At 40.0% G+C, this 17,403-nt stretch overlaps 1 protein-coding gene across 2 annotated transcripts in view; it reads right to left on the reverse strand.

The window, feature by feature from the left end:
* Positions 1 to 14,834: 14,834 nt before the first annotated feature.
* mtnr1aa (melatonin receptor 1A a) overlaps positions 14,835 to 17,403 on the reverse strand; it is a 43,484-nt gene continuing 40,915 nt past the window's right edge. For both annotated transcript variants that reach the window (XM_040023763.1, XM_040023764.1), the window contains exon 2: positions 14,835 to 16,379. In XM_040023763.1, coding sequence (XP_039879697.1) covers positions 15,511 to 16,379 — 869 coding nt within the window. In that variant the 3' untranslated portion in view covers positions 14,835 to 15,510. The remainder of the gene's footprint in view (positions 16,380 to 17,403) is intronic.

Raw genomic sequence — 17,403 nt, forward strand, 5'->3', positions numbered from 1 at the left:
AAATGCATTTCACTTTAACAAATATTGCAAAACTAATCAAATCTGCTGTAATAATTTACTATATCTATACAACCATCCTTAGTGTCTGCAGTGTCTGGTTCACATCTACCAGTGACTGATGTCCACATGAACTGGATAAAATATGTCAAAATTATGGAGTTACAAAAAAACCCTCATTCCTGTTCACCTGCCAATTAAATAAAAATGGATATGTGCGCTGTAAATTATATCACACTAAAGAAACCTGCTAGTTCTAGCATCAGTTGGCATCTTATCCATCTAAATAAGAAGGTTACGACATTCACCAAAAGTTAGGTTTTTACATTATATCTATATATTCTCTGTATTGCTACTGTTTGCTTCTTGCTGCTTCAGAAAATCATTGTAAAACACACATATGCACATGCACAAAATTACATGTGGCCCAGATAACCTTGCATGCCTACACATCTTTCATAAGGTCTAAAAATAGCTGCTTACATTTAATTAAATGTGACTGCACTTCAATGTAAATAATGCAATAAGATGTTAAAGACAGAAATCCAGATCACCACGTGGTTCACAAAGTCGCAGCTTTAGGCGATCATTTTCTTTTTTCATTGAGTCACTGATGCTTGTGTGGTTCCACTTTGTTCCAGTGTAGGACAAAAGTGTAAAAAAATTACAACAGCCAAATATAAAGTAGTTATTTTTATTCTTTAAAAGTTGTTAGCGCCAGTTCATGCTGATTTTAGGTTCTCTCTAGCACTGTACCCTATAGGTACCCAGTAGTTACCAAACTCAGAGGGTTATTTTTTCCTTTTTCCCCCTTGTTCCCTTAAATCTGATTTACTTGGACTGAGGATAACAGCAGGTGGAGCTTATTTTCCAGTTGGGTGCCAGTGCAGAAGAGACATTACAGCAATGACCACAAAAGAGGCAGTCGAGCAAATACGATATTCATCTTTGTCCGGTGTGTTAATTTCCCAGTTGTACAATGTCCTTATGCGTCCTCCTACTAAAGCAAGCTAACACTGTGTTTATGCACAAAGTCATAACTGTGCTTAGTTAAATTTAATATTTTAAATTCTGAAAAACCAAAAAGAGCAAAACCATCTTGACCATCTTTAGTTGCTGAAGAAGAAGAAAAACGTAGCATTGTGCCAGATGACAATCTTGGGAGTGATGGCACTAGAAGTACTCTCTCTCTCTCTCTTTATCCTAAAATACACATTACAGTTGTTGGAAACAGCTGGCTTTTCTGTTGTGGAATACAATTTGTTTCATAGAATAAAATGTTAGCAATGTTTCACAGGCTGTCTTGGCTGATTTCCATTTCCTGCATTGGATACTTGCAGATACTTTTCATACTTCTTTATATTAGACAGCATAAAGTTGGTAGGTAGGTGAATCTAAGCACCGTCATGTAACCTAATCCTGAACACCACAGCCACTATGTCACTGTATGATTTACTGTACCTAATGTGAAAACAAGACCCTCAAAGGAGACACAAAGAACAGTGTTGTGTTTTAGTTGATGATTTCACTTTTGGCAAAAGGAACAGAAGATAAAACTTCAGAAGCAAAACTAGGATGAAAAGATTCATTACAGACATAATTATTTGCTTTGTTCTGTGAAAAAAAAAGGTTAAAGCTGTTTTGCTCCATTTTAAAGTCTATCTTCCAACTTGTTCTTCGTCTTTACTTCACCATATTAGGCTTGAGTAACTCAGGCATGGGGTTAGGAGAAGTCTTTACAGTCCACTACACACTGTTCCTTTCATAAGTAGCAGCTTATGTCTGTGGAAAGGTGTACACACTGTTTATACTTCAGGCCGCTGACTTTTTAATCTGCCTTGTTTTTCCTTGTCTCAAGTGGAACAGAGGCTTCAGTGGGTGTTTCAGTGGTTGCTATGATTGATTTTCCCCTCCCTTCATCATTTCACAAGAGATTGTGGAAAAATATTTGGTGTCATGCTGTTCCAAAACAGGATGTTCTTGTCAATCTGCCATACTCTTTTAATGTAAAACAGTTTGAAATTAATCAGGTTCTTTAAAATACAATAAATGTGCATATGTGTGCCATCTGTGCTGGAATGGGCTTCAGCCCTCAAACTACCCTAAAGTGTGTAACGGACAACCTGGTCCACCGTGTCCATTTCACGCTTTGCCTCTCCAAAACGTGAAATGGACACGCATGCAGAAACTGCATTAGCAGCAGGAGGAGAAAATGTATGTAAAGCCACAAGGTCTGTAGTGAGCAAAAAAACATATTGAGTACATTACAGCATCCTTAATCATCAGAAACGTTTAAGCTAGGCGGCTAATATGTATATACATGTAAATGTGTTAATAATGTCTACTTAAAGGCTTTCCTGTGATTATTTTCACGTTGGCTTGGAATAAAATATTTTCCTCTGCTGTTGCTGCAAATTCTGCATGTGTGTACATTTCACATTTTGGAGAGGCAAAGCGTGAAATGGACACGGTGGACCGGTGTGTCTATTACACGCTTTGTCATGATATTGGGCTGGATTAGGTGATAAGTGATTAGGAAATAGATGAATGAGATATATATTTACACTTTACCAGGTGTTAAAGGGTCTGGAAACAAAACAGTTCCTGCTTTTATGCTCTTGTAAATGTCATCAGTGATGCCACGAGTGAAGACACCAAATACACATTTAAGCAGCCGTCATGTTACAGACACTGTTTTTTGTTTGTTTGTTTTTTTGTTTTTTTAAACAATGTCATAGACTAATATTATTTATGTAGGTATGTTGCAAGAAAAAAAAGAAACAAAAATGGTAGCTGGACGTTAAAATTCTGACAGAATTATGTGTATTTATACTGTTCCAAATTGAATATTGGCTATGCATCAGATGTCTTTGAAGATTTATTTTTTATCTTTCTCTTTGTCAGAGAAGACATTACAGTTTACAACACTTTTTCAAAGTCCCTTATGCTAGCGTCAAAAAACTCTAAAACATGCTTGCACAACAGAAACAAGTCCAAATCAAACACAGTAACTCATAACATCTCTCATTGTCGATGGAAAGGCCAAAAACCATCACCAGCTCTTGGATCATGTGCACATAAGATTATTTTGCGGCTGCATGCATCCCTGCTGGTTCTGACCTACAATGCCACAGTCATGGTCATGTTAGCCCTTACACATTTTACCATTATAACCGTAGTTTACATAGATTTTTTAATTTAACAAATAAATAAAAAAATTAAAATGTGGCAGGGTGTGGCTTGGGCGCGGCTGGAGGGGAGGCTGAGACACACTGAAGCTCCATCAGCTCATCACGCCTCCCCTGTTTAAAGGAGTGTACCAGGAGCCTGAGCTGAGAGAACCCCTGACCTGAGGGGTTGTTGTTGTTAATTAGATTAATTAGAGTAAAAAGCAACTGAAATAAAGTGTCTAAAGTGCAAGTATGCAAGTCAATCCTGTTACAAATTTAAAAGTAATTTTTTATTTAATTTTTCAACCTTTTATTTAATGCAAACGAATCATTTTTAAAGACTATATGAACTCACACATGAAGTTGTGATGGAAATGTGTAATTTAACTTTTTGATTGTCTCTCAGGCACATTATTTTCTTGGAGATGATAAGGACAATTATCTACCATGTAATTCACCCTAACTGGATACACTCAGGCACATAGTGTATAAAATAATTTTTAAAAAGCATCATTGTTCAAATACCTACCTGTCACGGCCGCCGGGGCGAGCAATGTGGTGTTGGAGGAAAAGGATGTAAAATGCAGGCAATGACTGATGATATGAGTGAGAGTTTATTTACAAGTGGCAGAGTGACAAAAACAGGAAATGAGAAGAGAGAAGCTACTGAACAAACCTAAACTGGGAAAACTAAATAACAAACCTGAGATCATAGCAAAACGGGGTGAAGGGCAGAGATGCAGACTAAGGAACAGAACACCATGAAACACAGACAAGCCAACAAAGAGCACAAACCGACACCCACTATATACACACACACGCACACAAGGAACCCAGGTAATCACACACAGGAGGGAAGCACAGCTGATCCTAATACACAAGACGACTGGAGGATACAAGCTGAACACAGTGACAACAGACACAGACCCTCAAAATAAAACAGGAAATCCACAACACGAACAGGGCACAGGATACCAAAATCAGAATAAACTAGAACAGAAGACAATAATCACACTAAACACAAAACGCTGGGTCAACAACCCAGCACCATGACATTACCACAGTGGATAATAAATCAGCTACATCTGAGCCTATGAAAATGAGGCACTATACAAATGACTGTAATTCCTAAACGTTGGATCATAGCTGAAAGCCTGCCCCTTAATAATATATTGATTTTTTGATTTAAAATCCACGGCAGTGGTGAACAGAGGCAATAATATGTTCAAACATATAGACCTAGTACCAATAATGCTGATAAATGCATGGTGGCATCCACAGTCATCAAAAATCAAAAGTTAGGAGTTCATATTGGTTTGAGATAAACAGCTTCTCTTTGTTTTTCCAGCATGCCACTGCAAACCACTGCAGAACAAGGTCTCGTAATAAAGAATGGAAACATGTAATTCACCCTTTGTTTCATGTATTCATTTGTGTAACTTCACAGTCACCTTATCTTCCTGCACAGATGGATGCTTTTGTCTGCTGCTGTTTTTCCTCTCACTTATGGAGCAGAAGCTTCAGCAGACATTTGGGTCACATGCTTCTTATATATCATTGATTTGCCAAGTCTCTTTTTATTGCCCTTCATTGGATTTTAAGGAGGCGCTGAGAGCTCTACACAGACAAAATGCATGCAAATAGACAAAACACCTTCACACATGACAACACAGTTTCCACATTTTAAAAAAAATTGGGGTTTTTTTTTGCTTTCTTGAAGTACTTGAACATTCACTTTGAAGTGAATGTTCTTATTTTCCAACACCATTAACTGAACTGACTTTTGTGAGTCATGAACTCCTTGCAGGAGCAAGCGCGTTCGAGTTGTGTCCGTGTGTCACTTGTGCAGCGAGAGCAGAAATTGGGCCAGTGTCTCACAGACAGGTTGGCAAGTAATCAGGTAACAGAAGATCAAAACAATTAAGAACTGGACCAGCAATCTGGAAACAATATCGCTCGTGAATGTTTGAGTGACACTCAGATGACTTGGAACACAGAGAAAGTTTTCCAGTGGGTGGGTGGATCTCTTTCACTCACGTGACAAGAGACACAAGAGAAAGAGAGACAAAGGCGAGCTACAATACATGACAGCATGTATTATGCGCTATTTCACTTAACTTCAGCATTTGTTTGTGCTGTATATTTGCAGCTTTTTCAAGCCCACTAAAGGTAAAATCTTCTGAATAAAATGAGGACTTTCATCAAGTGTAAGAGTCCTGCAGCTCTTAAATTGACCAGGTTCATAATCCAGCTTAGTGAAGCAGACCTCAGGTATAGCTTTTTCTCCAGTTTTTAAGCCTTCTCTTCCTCTCAGCAGTTGATGTCCTGGAGTCATAACCATTGAATCTCATCACATCAATCATTGCCCAAAGTTGCACTAGTTTTATAAAATGCATAAATAACCTATTGAAAGGCATCCACTGTTGGAGGGCATCTACAAATGAACAGCATCAAAATCATCCATCCCTCAGTCCATCTATTTTTTTCTGCTTATCCAATTCAGCCTATCCCAGCAGTCATATGGCAAGAGGCAAGGCACACCCTGGACAGGTCACCAGCCCATCCCAGGGCCATGACAGAGTGGCAGACCACCATTCTCACTCACACTCAGCACCAGTTAAGCTATCGTTCAATTTGTTGGACTGTGGGAGGAAGCCGGAGTGCAGCCAGAGTGAGAGAACCCACGCAGCCACGATGGTGGGGTGGTTAGCACCATCACCTAAGAGCAAGAAGGGCCTGGGCGTGAATCCGCTGGCCATCTGGAGGCTTTCTGTGTGGAGTTTGCATGTTCTCCCTGTGTTCTTCCCAGCCTCTTCCCACAGCCCAAAAACATTCACATCAGGTTAGTTGGTGTAAAAATGTTGTGCATACAAAACAGCTATATCTATGATGCAAATTTATGCAAAAGAAGTACTTCACTATGCCAAGAATGTCTGATTAATCCTTGCATTGTTTGTTGAAAAGCTCTTTGGCTTCATCTGTACAGTCACAAAACAATCCATCTGTCCATTTTCTTAACCACTTCTCCAACCAGGATAAGTGGCCCAAATAATCAGTTAGCACTGAGAATAACACAAACAGCAACAAGCTGAGGATGCTGCTGAAGGGCTGTTCAGAAATGACAAGATATCCAGAATGTTTTGCTTTTGTGGTAACCCTGAGAAAACAAATGAAGTCAAACAAATCAGAAATGAATCAGGAAAGCATCTTTATTAATTTAGCAACACAGCCACAACATTTACTAAAGAAATAAAAAAAATACCGCAAAACACAGGCCACTACCAAAACAAGCTGCATACACATAATCACATATGTAAGTGGCAAAAAATACAGAATAAAAAAAAGTATGTTTTCTTAATTTTGCCTGCACTGTTTCGTCTGTTTGCATGTGTTTTCTGAAGCTGGTCTCAGTGCCTTCATAATCATAAAGAGTACAGTAGGTAGGGAAGGACTGCATCTAATGTTTAATGCACGTTGCAACAATATGCAACAACTTCACAATTTAATTTTATGGAAGAAAAAACTTCATGTGAAAGAGGCTGGCTCAAACTGCTGAAAGCCTGTGCTGGATAGTGTTCCACTACATTAGTACTACAAAGTGATGAAGAACAGAAGGAACATATGCATCACCATTATGGCCAAGATGCATAATGCTTGTTTGTTTCCCCTAGGATTTCAGGGGGGAAAAGAGAAGCTAATGTCCACATTATGTTACAGGTTCTGACATCTTCTCCAGCATGCATCCCAACTCTACTTTTCTATTATTATTCTCGGTTCATCCTCCCCCCCCCTCCTCTTCGCTCTGATGAGGTCCATATCATTCTTGTGCTCGAGCAGAAACCAGAGCTGACATGCCCTTCTGGGAAATGGGGTAAAAGGTATGTGAAAATGACTTCCATTAGTGGATGAAAGCTGGGAGATCTGAGAAAAAACGGAGAGAAAATGAGTGAATGAAGCAAGAAACAGAGTAGAATATGAAGTGAAAGGGCTTCCTTATAGTTTTTCAAAGAAGACAAACGCCTTTTAAGTGGGTCATTGTAATGCTGTTCAGCATACTTAACTCTTTGCCAATGTTGGAGGACTGATGCGTGGTCAAAGTCTGATATGAAAATTTACCCAGAGCTATGTTTTGTAGAACTTTTGTGACACTTTTGCATGAAGTTTTTGCATCATCTAAGCCCCTCTAACAGTCTTTTCTTACAACATGGCATTGTCATGGCAGTTTATGCAGGTCAGAATCAGGAGTCAGGTGTCATCATCGTCGTCGTCATACTATAATGATCACAGCGAATATATGTCTGCAGGTTTGTTCCCAGACTCCTCCTGGACAATTGGTTCAAGTCCTGGTGAACCGTAGCCTAGAAACTACCTTAGATACCAAGATTTGTAACATTTATATTGTGACTGATTAAAATATTTATTTCAAATAAAAAGTATAAAAAGTTTCTGTTTATTTGTATATACAAATCATGTGACAATCTACCATTCCTTTCAAAAATTCTTGAGAAAATAGTTGCCACACAACTCCTCACATTTAACTAATAATAATCTGTATGAACAGTTCCAGTCTGGTTTTCGCCCCTCCCATAGCACTGAAACAGCACTTATAAAAATAACCAATGATCTTCTTATGGCAGCTGACTCCAGTTTACTTTCCACTCTTATTCTCCTCGATCTGAGTGCTGCTTTCGACACTATTTCTCACTCTATACTTCTCAGTAGGCTAGCCTCTATCAGTCTCTCCCATACTCCACTAGCCTGGTTTAAATCATACCTGTCTGATCGCACTCAGTTCATTCAACCCAAATCCTTTACTTCTCAGCCCTTCCCTCTGACCACTGGCGTGCCCCAGGGATCTGTCCTGGGGCCCCTTCTTTTCATTATCTACCTTCTACCGCTTGGACATATTTTCCGTAAATACAATATACATTTTCACTGTTATGCCGATGACACCCAGTTTTATCTGTCCAGTAAACCTGATTCTGCTCTTCCCCCATCCTCCCTTACCCTCTGTTTAGCTGAACTAAATTCATGGTTCTCTTCTAATTTTCTCAAACTCAATAGTAATAAATCCGAGCTCCTCTTGGTAGGCACTAAATCAACATTATCCAGAACCAACAGTTTCTCTATTACTATTGATAACTCACCGGTCTTCATTTCTTCCTCTGTGAAAAGTTTGGGTGTCATCCTCGACAGTACTTTATCTTTCAATTCACACATTAATAATGTTACTCGGTCTGCATATTTTCAATTGCGCAACATTAATCGTCTCCGTCCTTTTCTCACCCCACATGCCACTGCCATTCTTGTTTATAGCTTTGTTACTTCCCGGATTGATTATTGTAATTCACTTCTTTTTGGTCTTACTCAAAAATCCATCCACAAGCTCCAACGCGTCCAGAACTCTGCTGCCCGTATCATCACCAGGACCCCTTCTGTCCACCACATCACTCCTGCCTTGCAGCAGCTTCATTGGCTCCCGGTCAAATATCGCATCAATTTCAAAATACTCTTGTACACATTTAAGGCTATTCATCATCTCTCTCCTCCATATCTCTCTGACCTGGTTAAGATCACCGCCCCATCTCGTTGTCTCAGATCTTCTTCTTCCCTTTCACTCTCCGTCCCTTCCCCCCGTCTTGCAACCATGGGGAGCAGGGCTTTCAGCTGCTCTGCTCCACGACTCTGGAATTCCCTACCTCCTGATTTAAGAAATATCTCTTCCTTCTCACTCTTTAAGTCCAAACTCAAAACCCACTTGTACAAAATAGCTTATCCCACATAACCTCTCCACTCTGCTATTTTATCTGTTTATGTCTTATGCTTTTATGATTCTGTAAACTGCTTGCTTTTATTATGCTTTTATGTTGCTTTTATTCTACTATGTACAGTGACCTTGAGTGTTTTGAAAGGCGCTTTCAAATAAAATGTATTATTAATATTATTATTATTATTATTATTATTATTATTATTATTATTATATGAGCCATACCACATACAGGATGGGGCTGTTGCCAAGTTACCCATTCCTATTGCATTTCTATATTCCATATTGTTAGTAATTCAATGTTTTCTTTAAAATTCTCAACTGTACCGTATCAAGTTTAATGGAAGTTTTTGCTAGTAATGATAATAATAATGATCCTTGGTTCAAATCCAAATAACCTAACCCTACTAACTGCATGTCTTTTTGCCTTCTTTCTGTAAGGTAAGTTGTGGAATTACCAGAATGCAGAGTGGATTGTTTTATATACCTGGCTTCAGCAGCAGCCCCACAGGATATTCAGGCCACAGAGAAAAAGAAGCAAAAGCAGAAGAACTAAATGCACAAGTGCAATCCAAACATTCTGCTACTCCTCTGATGAACAGAAATAACAATACCTGATTAAAAATAAGTTCTGATGCTCCGTTGAAGGTCATCTCCTTGTGGACCTCTGGAGCTCTACCAATGCTGCTGCTATTTTTAGCTGTGTTGAAGTCCTGTTCTGACCACTTGCATGTGTGCATCTACAGTTTCGCTGAGCAAACATCCACTTCTGTGTTATTGGGTTCTCTTCATTGGCTCCCTGCTTAATCCTGGATTGGATTTAAAGTCAGCTACAATGTCCTTAATTATCAGGCCCCAACATATCTTAACCACCTTAGCCATTATCGCACCTAGCACCTTATAGCACCTTATAGCACCATTTTATCCTAGAACAATGCTCGCAGAGTGCAGGGTTAAAGTTTGACTCCTATTCTATTTTTGGAGAGTCTGCAGCTATCAGCTCCCACTCTTGCTGAACCAGCAACCAGTCTGGGTTCAAGGAACAGTCGCCCTCTGGTTCTGCTGGAGGGCTCCTGTGAAAAGAGTCCTCAATCTTCAATCTGACTGCCAATAGGTTGACCATAGGGCAGGGATGTCAAACTCATTTTACATCAAAGACCAGACACAACCCGCTTTGATCTCTGACCAAACTTTCTAAAAAAAAAAAAAAAAAGTTAAACTACAAAAATTTATATTGTAGATAGTGGGGAAAAAAACAACTTCCTGTCATCTAATTGTTGACTTAGACATGGAGGAGATCTTTATCAAAAGGAAAGGTTATAAACCTTATAAAGTTCTAAATGGAAATACAGTAAAGTCAAAAGTTTATGCCTTCCTTCACATTTTCCAATGCGATCCATTGGGCTGTACTGAAATCTCACCTGACCCCTGGGCCTTGTGTTTGACACCCCTGTCATCGATCAGGGAGTTGTCTGCTTTGAGGCTTTTTTTCAGTGAAATTCTCAGTATTTTTTGTATTATTGGGTCTTTAACTCAAAATAAGAAGCACCTCAAAGCAACTTTGATTTGATGACATAAAACTGTAATTCAATTTAAGTTAAACTGACCAAACTTTCATGTCAAAGACCATGATTGTTGATGAGTTCTGGTTCTGGGTGTCCATCTGCAACCCAGTGACCAAATAGACCCTGCAGGCTCCACTACAGACAGCACCTAAGCCTGAGGATGCTGCATCGGGTCATGAGCCTCTGTCAGTGCGCCCCAGGGCAGCTGTGGCTTATTTATGAGTGTGACCAGGTCCACGCTTCCTTTTTATATACTTGTATTGTTTTTTTATTAGCTGTTTTTAACCTTTACAGAGTTGTGCACCTTAAATACGGGGGCAGACTGTCAGTGCAGAGTTCTAATATAACATCATGAAGTAAAGGTAAAAAGTGAGTGCAAAGAAATCCTCAGCTGTGACACACGACATTGTGCCATCATGAACATGCTCACAGTAGATTAAAACTGCCCAAGTTTTTGGCCACACTAACAACATTTACTTACCCATATTACCCATATTAGCTTATTGCAACTTTGCCCTATAGACAAAAATGAAATCCAATCTTTGCAGTTTTGACTGAGTGAAGGAGACTGAGTGTGCACATTTCTCCAAATGTTTCCTAAAAACATAAATCCTTTGTACACTTTTAGAAGTGCCAAGCAGTAGATGATAAAGAGTCAAATATTCTGCTGTTGGAAAAAAAGACATTTTAAACAATAAATCCACTGAAATAACAAAACAATGAAAAGAAAGAAAAAAACATTAATTTCCCTTACCTGCTTTCCTGGAGCCTCCAACTAATATAGCATCCACTCTTCATCAAATATCTCATGTGCTGGTCTCCTTGCATAGCTTACAAACCTTTGAAATGTTTAGACAAGCCTTTTTTATACAGGGCCTACTGGTGCCACACTTGGACGTGACTCGTCCGTAAACTTTGTTAGTGTGTTAGTGTGCCAAGGATCATTGTTTTATGAATGTCTTACTTCATCTGAGGCTGCCCCTGAGACCGTGAAGCAACAGCATACCATAACATTTCCACCACTGTGCCTCACAGTGGGAAGTTCTTTTCTAGTCTTTGGTCTGAATCAAACTGTTTCTGTGGCCGAGCAGGTCTGTCCAGAGCGCGTTCTTCTAAAAGTCTTTGCTTATATGTTTGTAAACTGTCATTTTGCTTTTTGGACTGTAACAGATTTTTAGAGGAGTGCCACTTTGGCACACACAGCTGCAAGAGCTTCCTGCTGGTGATGTAACAAATCTGTGATTGTTGTCGATTTCTGCTCTTGGTGTGAATAATACTAGAATACATAGCTGTTTGAAATTTAAGCCACTTGTATATGATTAAATTTACAGGGAGTGATTTATTTCTGCAGAATTTGGAGAGCTCTTCAACATAATAACCACACCTTTCAATAACAAGGAAAATACAGGACTCTGGGTTTTAGAGGCTTTAGGTTGTACCCTTCAGTCTGTATGGAGGGTTAAATTATTGGGATTGAGACTTACTGACCAGTAGCACTGGGTTGGGTAGCACTGGGTTGGGCCCCTCTTTTTCCTTCAAAACTGCCTAAATTCTTTGTGGCACAGTTGCTGCAAATTTGTCAGTTGTAAATCTACAATGCAAACCTCTTGTTCCACCGCATCCTAAAGGTGCTCTGTTGGATTGAGATCTGGTGACTGTAGAGGCCATTTGAGCACAGTGAACTCATTGTCATGTTCAAGAAACCAGTTAAAGAAGATTTGAGCTTTTTTGACATGGTTTGTTATTCTGCTTGAAGCAGTCACTATCAGAAGATGGGTACACTTTGATCCTAAAAAGATGAAAATGGTCCGCAACTCATGCAAGATGTGGTGTTTAAATGATTCAGTTGGTTTTCCATTTTTCCCTCAGTTTCCTGCTCTTAGCTGACAGGAATGGCGCATATTGTGCTCTTCAGCTGCTGTAGCTCATTTACTTTAAGGTTCAGCATGAACTTATGGGTTCAGAAATACTCTTCTAAATACCTAAATCAACTTTGAACTTCAGCAGGTTGTCTCAACATGTCTAAATGCACTGAGTTGCTACCATGTGAATAGCTGATTAGGTAAATATGTTAATGAGCACTTAAACAACTGTACCTAAGAACTGGTGCCAACAAGTGTCACACCTAGGGATGGGTACCGGTGTCCGGTGCCATGATGGCACCGGTTCTGACATAAATGGTAGTAACCAGACCGAAAAGCAGCGCACATTTCAGTGCTTTATTTCGGTGCTTTTTTTTCCTGAGCTGTGATACACTTTAGATTCTAGCCAATCATTTTACGTTTCCGAGGATAGTAGGTGGGGCCAGGTACGTACGTTCTTTTAGAGCAGAGCTACAGATTAAAAATGTCCAAGGCGAAGCGGTCAAAAGTCTGGCTGTACTTCACAGCAAAATATGCAAACTCAGCAGCCTGCAACAAGTGCTTTAACCTGATACTGTGATACTGTCAAAGGAGGTAACACCTCAAATCCGATGAAACACCTGGCGACGCATAGCGTTTTTTTTTAAAGCCGAGAAATGCGCCGTATTTGATAGCTTGCTGCGAGACCTCACACCAAGCGCAACTACTGCGGGTGTGGTGCCTGTTATCGGACCCAGAGTTAGCAACATCCCCCAAAAACACGAAGAGGAGAGTCCTGGCCCCTAGCCCTGCCAGTGTAGCAGAAATGATGACGGATGATGATGATGGCAGCAGCAGCCGTTCTTCTCTGCGTGAGTAGCTTAATGTTGTTCGTGTGTAATTTACCTTGAGTAGGCTAACCACGTTATTAAATTAATGCATGTAAGGTGAACTAGCAAACACCGTCGTAGTTACATGCAGCTGTATTCTTGTTTGATGGCAGATACTCCCTTCACCCTGGCCAAAAAGGCTAAAATGACCAAAGAAAAAAATTAAATGTTTTAAATGTTTGCTCATCCAAATATATCAAACAAGTCGACAGTTTACATGGGATGTTGGGATATTTCTTTACATGATTGACTTCATGTCTATAAGGCTTAACTACTATTTTGTTTTAATCACACTTACAATAGTAAACATTTTTGCAAAACTGGTTTGACTTTCAAAGGTTTTTCAAGGTCCAAATGTGCAGAGACAGACATTAAGAACATATGCTGTGTTTTTGTTGGTGTACTTTTGGATGAACTGTTTTCTGTCTAATTTGACTTATTCTCTTTTGTTCCTGTCTTCTTTTTTTTTTTAAAGACATGTTCAATGTATTCATATTTTTTTCCCCAGACAACATCAATTTGCAGTGATTTACTTTTTTTTCCATCTAAAGTTTGGACAGACTACAGAACTTTGAGTGCTCTGTTTGAGCTTTTCATGGCCTCGCCATAGTAAACACCACATTTTATGGTCTTTTTTTGGACACTGAATCAGTAAATAAAGACAAGCCTAAATCAGTGACATGAAACACCTGATTTTCCTTTTCCATTTTGTTGCATCCCTTGCTATAAAAATCACTGGCCTCAGATTACTGTATGACTCTGTTTGGGGGCAGTGTAAATCCCTGGGATTTTTACATTTGCTCATCCCCAACCCATTCATTCCTTCCTACCGCACACAGCTCTTGGGATTAAACAGATTGAGAAGGGGGCAGGGAGTCCTGTGGGTGCTGGCTCTTTTAGCTCTTGCTTTGAGGATGATGGTCAGCTGCTGTTATGTAAGCCAAGTGGATTTCAAATGCATGGTTGGGCCACTCTCCTCTGCGGTGCATTATTTCTTTGTGCTCCACTAACCGGGTAGCCCACGCACACTATGCAACACGCATGCAAGTGCTGATGCATAGTAGCCTAAACTGTCCCGGCCTCTTACGCATTGCAGAATTCTTCACACTGTGAAGGGCACAGTGAAGGGCACAATTTTCATTAGTTCACCTTAAAATTTGTTTGGAGACAGAACCTTATGAGCTTATACGTTTAACCACCACTCATATCATTCAGACAATGCAGACAAAACTAAGCACTTGCTACATAACCTTGCCATATCATATCCATTGGATGCTTTTACAGGTAATGATGACTGTGTTCCACTGTGTGTGAAATCCCAGTTACCCAGGCAGATTTGTAGCAGAGCTGTCACACTGGCAAAAAAAAATATGAATAGAGGACAAACCAAACTACATCATTTACAGGCCAATGCAGTGTCTTCAAACAAACTGGTCATTTGAGAGGGTTAGAGGCTAAGACTGCAGCAAACAAAGTTACTGTTTAAAGCCATTTATAACTGTAACACATGATGACCAAAGGAAAGAAGAAAACACCCCCAATAAACCAGAATTGTAGTAAAACGAGCATCTGTAAGTACACTGAACACAGGGCTAATGCAAAAACGCCGTCAGTATCAGATTTTATTTTGCATATGAATAATTTCCGATATCCATGCATACAATATAATGAGCACATAATGTGGTAGAGACAGAGAGAGAGCGAGAGATATTGTCTTTACTAAAGAATATATTCCACCTAATGTAATGGACGGTACTGTAGGTTACACTAACACAGCAGCAAGCCACACTGCTTGCACTCAGTTAGTGTTACAGTGTCACGAATGAGGTTATTAAAATTGGTTAACTCCATTTACAAACTTGCGAGTATCTTTTCAACCGAGATTTGTAGAAATCTTATTTTAGTGGCCTCATAAAATGTTCTTTTTATTCTTTTGAAACTGGAACCTGATATATTGTGTATTTACATGGCATTTCATACAAAATAAATACTTATATATTTAATGATACATTTATATCATCATTGTAAACATGAAAACAAAACAGACATCATATATTGTTTTGTACTACAGGGACTGCAGAGTCAAACAAAAGTGCTTGATCAGAGACAAAGATGTCACGCACCCCTGTTCTTGCTGTGATTGTTCAGAGATCAGATAGCACCGTATGAGTCCCGACAGAAGCTGTTTGTGGTTTATATTTGGTATTTTTCTTACTCAGCTTTTTTTCCTTTTCTTCCTCATACTCTCAGTATATTGGTTTTATGTCTCTGAGTTCTGTTTCAGACAGAGTCCACTTTGACCTGGTTGTTGTTGGTCATGAGCGGTGATGGTTTACTCTTGAGCCGCTCCCCTGCGTCATTCGAGCTGTCCTGGAAGAAGATGCGAGCCGTGCACACTGACACTACAATACGCTTGTACTCGCGCCGGAAGTTCTGGTTCAGCACGCCATACACAATGGCATTAAGGCAGCTGTTAAAGTAGGCCATGAAGTAGCTGGCCACGAACAACCACTCAGGGATGAGGGGAATCACAACCTCCGGTTTGATCGCTACAGCCAGTCCGATGAAGTTTAGCGGTGCCCAGCACACAGCAAAGAGCACAAACACCACAAACATGGTAACAAAGTTCCTAACGTCATGTGGCGTCAACTTGGGTCGATTGTCTGGCTTGACCCGTCTCCTTACCTGTATGACCAATATCCAAATGCGCAGGTAGCAGTAGGTGACAATCATGATGGGTAAAATGAAGTGGAAGAAGACCACGGCGATGGTGTACGCGGAGCTGGCCGACTGAACAAATGTGCAGGAATAAACCCGCGGGTCGTACTGAAGCGAGCCCACAAACAGGTTGGGCACGATGGCAACAACAGTCAGCGCCCAGATTAACAACACATAGCAGACAGAGTTTTTGTCGCTGTACAGTTTATCGTATTTGAGGCTGTGGCAGATATAACAGTATCGGTTGATGGCGATGCCGGTGATGTTGAAGATGGAGCCGATGACGCTGACACCCATGAGGAAGCCGCTGATTTGGCAGTGGACGTAACCCAGGTTCCAGCCATTGTGGAAGATGGAGGTGAGGACCAGAGGGTATGGGTAGATGGCCACCACAAGGTCTGCCACTGCCAGGCTCACCACAAAGATGTTCCCTATCGAAAACACAAACAGCAGAGACATGGATGACCAACTGAGAACAGACTCAACATTCAATTAAAGGAGACATGGAGTCATTATATCCAGAGACTGCCAAATGTTCCTCACTTTAACATATTTACTTTTCCCCACCTTTCTGGGAGTCTTGTGACTTATTATGAAGAAAGATAACGAGTACAGAACAAATATGACGGCATGAAAACCGCATCATTGATAAAGTATTGTTGATGTCACCCCTGTGGACTTTGGATTGGATCATTTAAGACATGGATAAAGCTCTGCTGCTAATTCCCATCTTTCCCCTGAGTCAGAATCTTTTAAATTGAGCAAGAACACAGAATTACAATTTGTATAAATATCACTGAGAAGATCTTCTATGAGATCATCTGACTCAAGATGCAAGGCTCCTCATTTCTTACAGCATTAAAGGCAAAATCTGCCCAGTGGAAATGACAATCCTTTTGAAAATCTGAGCCCATTGCGTGTTGGCTAAGATAGCTGGCCTTAATTAAAATAGATGTAATCAAATGTGCTAAAACAAAGAAGACCCCCCACTAACACAATACTTTAGAGACATCCATTTGTTTCTCTTGCAATTTTGTAACTTAAGCCAGAGGAAAAGTGCCTCAAGGCTGGATGTTGAGAGGGAATCCATCTGTAGTTTGGTATTGTATGTGTGCATATGCACATGTGCGCTTGTGTGAATGCATAAACACAGTGGTAGTTTCTGTCGATGATTTGGCATGTGTGAACATCAGCGTACATTCAGCTGTTACCTTTTGATGTTGGTGAATAATGAAAATAATGCATATTTCTAATTGTCAGGAAGGACTCTACAGTGCGCATGGAAGGTAAGCATGATCTAAAGTGGGGATTATAAAGATACAGTCTGCAGGAAACACCCAGCCACCAAAGGACCAAGTCTGTCCCACTGGATGACTTTGAGAATGTCAAAATTGCAAAGAATAGGGCATAATTTTGCATCAGGAAGAATTGAGAAAGTTGGTATGAATCGATGTT

This window comes from Simochromis diagramma, unplaced genomic scaffold, assembly GCF_900408965.1.
Source record: "Simochromis diagramma unplaced genomic scaffold, fSimDia1.1 OVJJ01000302.1, whole genome shotgun sequence".
NCBI classification, from domain to species: Eukaryota; Metazoa; Chordata; class Actinopteri; order Cichliformes; family Cichlidae; genus Simochromis; species Simochromis diagramma.